At 38.2% G+C, this 10,272-nt stretch overlaps 1 protein-coding gene across 1 annotated transcript in view; it reads left to right on the top strand.

Annotated features, from left to right (window-relative positions):
* Window positions 1–700: 700 nt before the first annotated feature.
* Window positions 701–10,272, top strand: part of flt1 (fms related receptor tyrosine kinase 1) — a 37,708-nt gene continuing 28,136 nt past the window's right edge. Inside the window, 4 exon segments of the mRNA XM_048174470.1 lie at window positions 701–1,061; window positions 4,626–4,722; window positions 6,178–6,389; window positions 7,363–7,487. Coding sequence (XP_048030427.1) covers window positions 1,004–1,061; window positions 4,626–4,722; window positions 6,178–6,389; window positions 7,363–7,487 — 492 coding nt within the window. The 5' untranslated portion in view covers window positions 701–1,003.

Here is a 10,272-nt window from a genome sequence, read left to right as displayed (position 1 = left end):
AACGAAGGTCTTACAGGTGTGGAACAACATGAGTGTGAGTAATAAATGACAGAATTTTAATTTTTGGGTGAACTAACCCTTTAAAAAAAATCTCAATTGTTTCTCCTAGACCACAAGATTAAATGTTTTTCTTCTGAGAGAAGACCAAAGTATTCTCACCTGTCCTCTAGATTTTCAAGAGATCTCGACGATGTCTCAAACTGTGAATTGAGATTTCAATGCAAATCTCAAAAATTTCTCATCAAATTCCTCTAAAACCAAATTAAAACTGAGGTATATACACATTCATTGATTCTTTCTGTTTGACATCAGTTGTCACATTTACGCCATTTTTTATTTCTCCTAAAGAATTTTAGGAGAAACGTCTGAGACAAAGTTGATATTTCAAAGAAATATTTGAGATCAATGAATGGGTGATATCTGAATAATACAGTCTTTTCTACTAATTACTGACTTTTCAATTAATTTATTTACTTCCTATATTTTGCATTGTTAATATTCAAGCTACATAAGCAAAATTCCCACTGGTATCTCTTTTTCTCACTCCTAGTCTCACTGAAAGAAAGCTCAGTTGTTCCCCTCATGGATTTACTCTCCTCTTTTAAGGAATACAAAGGTAGGATAACTTAAGCATTTACAGCAATCACGCTATGATTGATGCAGTGAGGGGACACACTGGAGCAGTGCAGAACACCGGGCCCCTGTAAGTCACGTCAGTTGCGCGGGATGGGTGTGTCGATGAGCGTCACGGAAGCCCCGGTGGCAGTGGGAAATGAATAAATCCCAGCCCGCGGTCATAATGGGCAAGAGTTTAACTGGAATTCATGCGTGGTGCTCCTGCTTCAAGAGTTCATACTCCGGACACTACAGAAGTCGCTTGTAGTCCATGTGAAAGCGGAGTTTGGTGTTGTAAGGTGAATTGATTCTCTGGAGTATTGGAGCTGCAGTGTTTCCTTCATAGGTGTTCATCTCCAAGCAAAGGACCTCAAGCAAGACCAAGAGAATGTTCGATATATTATTTGTGATGATCTTTGGACTGTCAGGGCGTGTTCTAACTAAAGGTAAGGTTTTTTAGTTTTCATATTAAACATCTAAGTCATAAATTTATTTGTCACGTTGTTCAAATACGCACGTTGTTTCATATTGTACCAAAACGAAAGGATGAAGAACAGTTTCGGAATGCGCGTGGATGTGAGTGTGTGGCATTCCTCAGTACCAGCGCATCATTTCAGTTTCATGATACCTTGAGAGAAGACATGTACTAACTTGTTCGAGTTGTTTTTATTCTTATTATTATTAATAATGTTTTATTCTTGCCTAGCTGGTAATTAATACGTAAGGCAAAAGAGAAAAATTACGCGCTAAACGCAAGAATATAACCCGCTAAATCGAATATGCTACGATTTGTACTTTTCCAAGACTATGGCAAGCCAATTTAACATTTATAACTTTAGAAACTAACTAGCATCTATTTTTGTCATTAGTAGCGATATTTTTTTTATTAGCCGACTAGTAGTTAATCCGACTAGTATCTATACAATTAATCACTGTACTGTCCAACCTTCTAGTCTGAATTGAATAGTTGATATCTGAAACTCACCCATTGACCAATATATATAGGCCTATATATATATATATATATAATATATATATATTAAAAGAAAAATTAAACAGTTAATTGCCACTGTCTTGATTGTGAAGTAGTAGGCTATCTAATGATTTGGTAATATCTAATGAACTAGCTAAATTGAAGACAGTGACTATGGAATTAGAATCAGAATGAGCTTTGTTGCCAAGTATGCTTATACACAAGAAGTTTCTCTCAGAAGCTTCCAGTGTGAAGAAAGAAAAGCAAGAAGCCACAGATAATAAAAGATAAGTGAATAAAAATGCATATAAAAATAGACAAAAGAATGTGTAGATTAATATGTACAGTATATACCATTATATACAAGGGAGATACAATAATGTACAAGAAAAGTACAATTACTACTAATAACAAAATAATAAGTACTAATATAAAAATACCCATTAGTTCGTTTTAAGAAATAGGCCTAAATAAATGCCTAAACGGCCTGCCATAACAGGACAAGTTGTTTTGATAGTAGAGACCTCTCTGCTTTGACTTAGCGCCCGTCTTCAATGTTTGGCCCCGGTTGAATCAGAGAGGGCGTTATTTCCTGAGCCTGATGACTTTGTGAAATGGAAGTTCTAATATAAATGACTTCGGGGTCATGACCACTGTGAGGCAGGAACCAGCGCTAATCAGGGTGTTATAGCTAAAACAGACCCATGGGGAGGAAGCAGGGGGTGAAGCGATGTACTGTCCGCAGTGCGTGATTATTAGTGCTTTATTGGTCAACAACTCACCACTCACATCACAGGATGGAAAACTGAACTTGATTAATGGCTAAAATGTGTTTTAGGCATATCCTTTCTGCGCGCTAAAAACCATACAGTTAGAAATGTATTTTGGCAAAATAAAATAGAATATCGAAATTAGAAAGATTCCTAAAATGCACCAATAAAACAAGTGCACTAATAAAATTAACAAACCTAAACGGCTATTGAAATTTATTTAATGCATTAATGCACGTAATAATTGTAATAATAATATTTTTTATATGGGGTAGGCCTATTATTCGTTTTTCTTATTAAAATTAAAGGTTCTACTTTGCAACACATTATCAAGAACCATTTCCCTTGCATTGAATTGGATATAGGCCTATATGTGCACTATATAGTGCATAGATTGTTTCTAAAGAACTAAAGAAAATAAATGTCAAACGTTTTTCCTCTAAAACCCGGTTTGTTTGATTCATTAACCATTTGGGCTAGACTAGCACGTAAATGACATAGACTGCACATTTTTAATTATTTAATAGTTTCCCAATGTGAACAGTTTTACGAACAATTTTACAAAGCCTTCTTTATAGATTTCGTTATATATCTTTTTCTGTTTGTGATAAGTAGCCTCTCAAATAAAAGACTGAAGAAATAAAAACGCTATAGCTAGTTGATAAATTCGTTTCCTATGATTTTCCAACCACAATTAAAGTCACTTTCAGGTGCAGTGTTTATGGTCTACGTTGACTTCAGCCAAATTTATATTTAGCCCTGGTTCGTGTTTAGCCCTGTCGTGGCTGTCCTTTCTTACTTGCCCCGCTCCTTAAACTCTAACCTATTCACTCCGGTTCATTAGCGTTTATTCAAACATGACGTGTAAGGTTTGTTGAAATTGGCAAGTTTTCGTCCTGTCATTAGTGCGCGACGCTCTTGTTGAGGGTTTCTGAAACGGAACCTCAGCGTGTGGACCGGCTGATAACGAGCCTGTTTGAATCCCATGCGGGATTCGCTGTGGGAAAAAGTACTTGACACCTACTTCCTTTTTTCATTGGTCTAACTACAATACCATTTTAATGCAGCCTATAGACGACGAATGGCTTGCGCATAGCGTGTGAATGATGGAAAGGAAATGATGGTATACATTTTTAATAGCAGTAAACAATGGTGAGAGCGGTCCGTATTGTAAAGGGCACGTCTGCATAGAGACGAGGTGTTTAGAATCATATTGAATTATGTGCCACCTTAACCCACAATTAAGTGTTTTTTTTCTAAACTAGGCTACTAAAAAAAATAAAATGCAGCATGCAAACACTATTTTTGATTTAGTGTATTTGTGATTACAAAACGTGATTTTGCATATTAAATAGGCTATTAATGTCAGCATCACGTGGATTTGGTAAATCATTTTAATTAGGTCTGTAAAATTATTCAGTACACAATAGTTACGTTTTTATGTTCATTGGGCATCCTGACCTTCAATGCCTTATTAATCAGATAAATACAATTGAATGCATGTTATAGGCCTATGTATTTATGTAGGCTACCTATATTAATATCCAAATATGCAAAGTTGAAAAATGTATTTTTAAAACCTGACCTTCAATGCCTTATTAATCAGATAAATAAAATTGAATGCATGTTATAGGCCTATGTATTTATGTAGGCTACCTATATTAATATCCAAATATGCAAAGTTGAAAAATGTATTTTTAAAACCTTAATACAATTTATTAATTATTCTGTAGGTTAAAAGATATAGAATTTGATGTCACAATATGAAGAAGCAAAATATTGATGATATTATGTCTACAACTGATAGGCCTATTAACTTTATTTACTTACCAACAGTAAAAAGAAAATAGAACTGGATGCATTAATAGTTTATATATATATATAATATTCGTTAAAATTTGCACTAATGTGATGTTTTCTGATGTGATTTTTTTCCAGCAAACACTTTTATATTTGATGTATAACCTTTGCCTTGTAAAGATCCTTAAAAACATCTGAACAATGCTCAAAAATTGTCCCTCAATAACACCCTTGAAAAAGTAGTGCTGTGCTCAGAATCACCTAAAATGTAACTCTATAAGCAGAAACTGTGGCTCTGTTTCTATGTAGCTTTAAAGCTGATAAATGGCATGCATACTGTATGTTGTGTAAGTCCTTCATGGACTATCACTTTTATCACCTGAATGTGGTTAATGTCATTCTTTAAAATCTCACACAACGTCTTATTCAGCAGCCTCTAACATGCCTTTGTGTTTTCTATCTGAAAGACACAGACACAAAAGGGAGGTTCAGTTCTCCAGTGTTGGATGTTACTGAGAAGCAGCTTATTATAGAAAGAAATCAGACACTTCAGCTAAACTGCAGGTGAGTGATGTGTCATACAATCTCACGGTTAAAGGAGGAGGACGTGGTTAAGAGTGGATCATGAAGTTTTGAATGAGTAACATATAGTTTTATGATTAACAGAGGTGATACTGATTTTGGTCAAGAGGAATGTAGAAATACTAAATAAAAGTTTTAGAGTGAGAGATCATAAAATGAAAGCATAAAAGTTGGGAATGAACTAGTTACAGTGGGGTCCAAAAGCCTAAGAGCACACTGCTGTAAAGTTGGGCTAACTCCAAAATTTTTAGGTAATCAGATACATCATTTTTTTTAGTTATGATGTTCCCAATTTTAAGTAAGCAGAACTATCAAGTTTTGAGTTTGTAGTACTCATGCATGTTAATTGCTCCTTACTTGAAGTACTGAGTTAGCTGATTCATACATTTTGATAGCAATTAACATTTTAATGAACCTTTTTATTTTGAGTTCTTGCAAATGAAATGAGTTATTTACTTCACTGTAAACACTAATAAGAAAATTCAGAAAATACCAACTTGATAATTTTCTAACAATAGCATGGTATAGCACTTACTGAATGAGTACAGCAACTTAAAACGTAACTTACCTGCTCTCAAAACCAAGCCTCATGCACCACTTGTCACCATGATGTTAACTCTTCAAAAACCCACATTAACAAACTCTTCTAAATTAGCGCAACAAAACATTAATAACTAAATCTTGCACTTAACATTAATCTTGCACAAAAAAAAAAAACATTATATAACACTTAATTTTAGCATTTACTCTACCTTTCGAGTGCCATGGGCAAAGCATTCTGAGATATAGAAATCCAAGCCCAGATTTAGTTAAACTCAAATTAGTCTAAATTAAAAGAAATGAGTTCATACAACTCAAAACAATGAATCAGTTCAGTTTACTTAGTTTACAGTTTACTTTAAATGAACTCAAAAGAAAAAGAAAGTTCTAAATACTCATAACAGTTAATTTAACTGAACTAATTAATTCAATTTAAGTTTGTCCTACTCAAACCAATTATGTATTTTGAGCATTAGGGTTTACAGTGTGAAGATGTTTGATTCATAATTTGATTTAAACCTTAAAAAAACAGACCCCTTTGCACAAAATTTCAGAAGTTCTTATGCACAAGAGTCTCTCATGTCGTGTTGGAGAACATGATCATCAGTTTTTACACAAACTTGCTTTTCGCGTGATGCTGTCATTAAAACAGAAGGTAGATCTTTTGCTAAAACTAAATACCAAACCGTAAATTCATGTTGACTGATTATTTACTTTACATTCTGTGCTTAAAAGTAATGCTTAAATGCTTTTAAATGCAAAATGTATAATAGAAGTATTTTGCTAGTGGTCTCAGACTTTTAGACCCCATTATAGGTTGATCACAGAAATGGTGACATGATGTTCTTGATCACTTAGGAATAAAGTTCCTGCTTTAACCCAAATTTGGTGTTTCAGGGGACGGTGGGAGCTCCAGTGGGTTTTGCCATCCGATGTTCCGAAAGTATACCACGGCACACAGATAGAGGAGACTCAATGCGGGAGAAAAAATAACCAGTACTGTAGCCGCCTGACGCTCAGTCCTGCTTTAGCCCAACACACTGGCTCTTACCGCTGCCGGTACCGCCAAAAACAGCGCAAACAGGCCTCGGTGTATGTCTACATAACAGGTAAGATGCTTCAGGTGAACGCTCAAAGTCTTAAACCCTCTCTCTCCAGCCAGTGTTCAATAGCTTGACCATCTCACTGACCATTTCTGTTGCTTAAAGCCAAACAGGAAGTCTCAGGAAGCAAATAATACCTAAACACCATTTTCTCTCGAAGCAACATATCCGACTAAGTGAGTGTTTGGCATGGTTTCGCCCTGGCATTTTTTTGTTTGTCTCAAACAGTAGGCTGTCTATTGACTATATTTAAACTATAACTTTCATTTATGTGCTACCTCGAGGGGACAGAAATAGCCCCAGCTGTTGAAAGGCTCAGGTCTTGGGCAGCCTTTCCCAGGGTACCCGGCCTTATCTATCTCCCTCAGCCCGGCTGTCCGTATCCTGTGCTGCTCTGTGGGGGAGGGACACTTGGAGACGAGGATAGAGGATGTGATGTTCTTCTTGTGTATGTTTGTTAGGATGCGTGTCTGTGCATGGGAGTGGGCACCTTGAGGGCATTCCGGGGCAGAAGAGGCTCGGATCCTCCCTGGTCAGGCATTAAGGAAGGCTAAGGGGTGCCCCAGGTCACTAGGTGCGGCCCCCGGTTAGCCAACAAGGCCCCTGAGGACCATCAATCGCTCTTGCGGCCATGTTCATTTAACCTCACCCTTCGTCCTTTATATTGAATCAAAGCACGACAAGGAAGCATCCAGCAGTCCTTGGGGTACTTTTGTTAAAATGTTCAGAGATTTTTTTCTGTTCCTTTAATAACAGCAGAGCACCAAACAATGGGGCGAGCAACACCCAAAGCCTTTCATTGCCACAAGAATATTGCAACTGAGGCAAAAGTGCAACCAAGAAAACAAGAGAGAGAGAGAGAGTGTTTGATAACAAGCGAGCAATCTCCCTGTATTTGTTGCTGACACTAGATTGTTGTCAGCATCTACTGTTTGTATGTGGTGTCTGTTTGTGCCTGACCTCAGCATTGATGTTTCAGATAGCCAGCGGCCGTTTGTGAAGATGCAGTCGGAGATCCCTGATGTGGTGTACATGAAGGAGGGAGAGCCATTGGTCTTCCCCTGCAGAGTCACACACCCAGATGCCAAAGTCACGTTGGTCAAAGTGAGTATCTCAACATATCATTTCATAAGAGACATCAGCCTTCCCTCTTCCCAGCAGTAAGTAGGGCCCTATTTTAACGATCTAAGCACATGGTCTAAAGCGCATGGCGCAAGTGCACTTATGGCGTGTCCGAATCCACTTTTGCTAGCTTAACATAAATTCGCTTAATGAGTAATGGGTGTGTTTTGGGCATAACATGCAATAAACCAATCACAGTCTCATCTCCCATTCCCTTTATAAGCCAGCTGCGCTCGCGCCATGGCGGATTCGCTATTTATATGGCGGAATTCGCAAGCAGAAAAACTGAATGCTTCTCTAACGAGGAAACAGATTTAACCTTGCGCACGAGCAGATCATCTACAGGACGAGCCGGATTCCACCAAAACATTTTTATCTTCATGCACACAATAATAGTCTTTTACATTGGTAATCCTTTATTTGTAATATTTGGCATGTTTGTGTGCTGTTGCGCATCCCTGTGTGTGTAATTAGCAGAGTGTATGTATGGTGTGCACCCGCCTATAGGCTAACGCGCTCTTTATATAACAAAAAAATATTGCGCCATTGACTTTAGACCAGGTTTCAGTTGGTCAATGGCTCAGTCTATTTCAGTTGCCTCAAAATAGCAATGCGCCAACAATGCACCTGAACACACCTCGTTTTCAGACTATTTCGCCCATGGGCGCACAAATGGGTGCAAATGCATTTGCAATTTAAACAGCGTGGCACAGGACGTGAAAATCATAACTGCCTTGGGCTGAAACTAGCAAAAAAAAACTTGTTGCGCCGCATTGCGCCAGGTGTATGATAGGGCCCATAATCTTTTTGTCAGCACTCAACATAACATGTGAGACAGTTTCAGAAAATCAGAAGATAGTTGATGTTTAATATGCAGGGTTATTGACCAATGAGATTTGACAGTGGACGGGGCTATCCAGAGAGCTAGAAACCCAAAGCTGTTTACAACAAACTTATTTATTTGGAAAATAGCTTTCATGATTTGTCACTTCATTGGGGTTTTTTGTTCTGGTTAGGACACAGTGTCAATCTTCTTTACCTTCAGTCATCTCATAAACACAGGCTTTTCATTTGTCTGTCAACACTGAACACAAAATCAGAAGATATTTGATGTTCAAGGCAGGATTATTGACCAATACGATTTGACAGTGGGTGGGCTGTCCAGAGAAATAGAAACTCAGCACTGTTTAGAACAAAAACTCATTTATTTAGAAAAGTAGCTTTCAAGAATTGTCACTTGGTTGTTTTGTCAGAATTGGCATATTGTCTAGGAATGGGCATTTTATTAATTTTATCTACTGTTCGACAGATACACCAATTGAGTGCGAGATGAGGACAGGGGTACATCTTCCTGTTACAAAAAATATAAGTGAACTCTAAACTTATTTAGCATCAAGTTTCGTCACCATGTGAACACTCAAAGAAACATCACTTTTTTTCCCCACTTCATTAAGATTACGTAATTACGCACTGCTATTTTCATAGCCTCTGGCTTGACTGGTGTTCATTACTCACGTCACATATTAACACCGTCAGAATGGTTATTTTAGGACCTTGAGTTATGTCCCATTCTCCTCCGTTTTTCTGTTTCTGCTACAGTAAAAGCATGTAGTGTGTGGTTGCTTTCTCAGAGTGTTTAGTCCTTTTGCTGCACTGGACTAAAAAGTCACTTTGTGCGATGTTGAACCAAATTGATGTGTAATGAATCGGTGAATCGATCATTGGTGTCAAGTACTGCTATACTCAGGTATTCGTGCCATCCTTACTTTTGTCTATGTCTTCCACTACCATACATGGAGTGTATCCTCTCATTCTCATTCACAAATAAGTCCTATCCTTGTCCTTATCTCACAATCACTCCAGGTTATAAGGGCAAGCAATCTGTTTGTGCCAGTTCGGATGTAAGTGTGTTTGTGCGGGCATGTGGAGGGGATGTACAGAAGTCTTTTTGGCTCAGCGTGACATGGATACTTTAAGCCGATGCTCAGAGTGAGCGGCGCCCATAGCTTCCTTTACTTGTTGGCAATGCACGCAGCCAAGAAGATGACGCCGAGACCACCTCACGCAGACTGATGTCTTCCACAGCTGCTGGCACAGACCTAGCTTTACCTATAGTGATTAAAAAGATGGCTTGCTGTGCATTTATGAAATGATTAGATACACTACTGCATCTCTGGAGACATAGGATGAGTTCAAATATGGTAATGACTGTCTCAAGAGGGTTTAAAAAGGACTTAAGCGTTTCAGGATGAATTTCAGATGAGAAGGGGAAACGGAAAGGAACAAGTTGACCAGTTCCCCTTGCGCTGCCTTTGGCTCCTCACATGCAGGATGGAAACTGTTTTAGGATATGCTAGTGATATGACATCCCTATCCTCCCTCCTTGCTCAAAAAAGCACTACATTTCATTTCTGTTTGCTTTGTTTATGTCCTGCTGACCCTGTGCACAGATATACAAAAGGTAATCATGCTATAAATACGAGTTCTCTCCACCCTTTTCAAAGTTGGACTGTCACACACTGGTAGAGTGTTTTTTTCCTGAGAGGATTTTGCACTTGGCAATGTATCTTTAATCTTGCACCTCTCGCGTAGGGAACAATGCATAGGCGACCGTGCTCTCGCTGAAGCTGTGAAAGTAGCCAGTGGGGCCCTTCCAGAAGCTGACCTGAGGGCCTAGCCGCTATGTCTATATCCTGTAGTAACAGGATGTGAGGAGATGGACTCGAGTCACGTTTCCACATCCTCGCCCTCCCTCTTACGCATTAAA

The sequence above is a fragment of the Megalobrama amblycephala genome, linkage group LG22, assembly GCF_018812025.1.
Source record: "Megalobrama amblycephala isolate DHTTF-2021 linkage group LG22, ASM1881202v1, whole genome shotgun sequence".
In the NCBI taxonomy this organism is placed as follows: domain Eukaryota; kingdom Metazoa; phylum Chordata; class Actinopteri; order Cypriniformes; family Xenocyprididae; genus Megalobrama; species Megalobrama amblycephala.
Note: the sequence above shows the minus strand (reverse complement) of the source record. Positions and strands in the feature narration are given on the sequence as shown.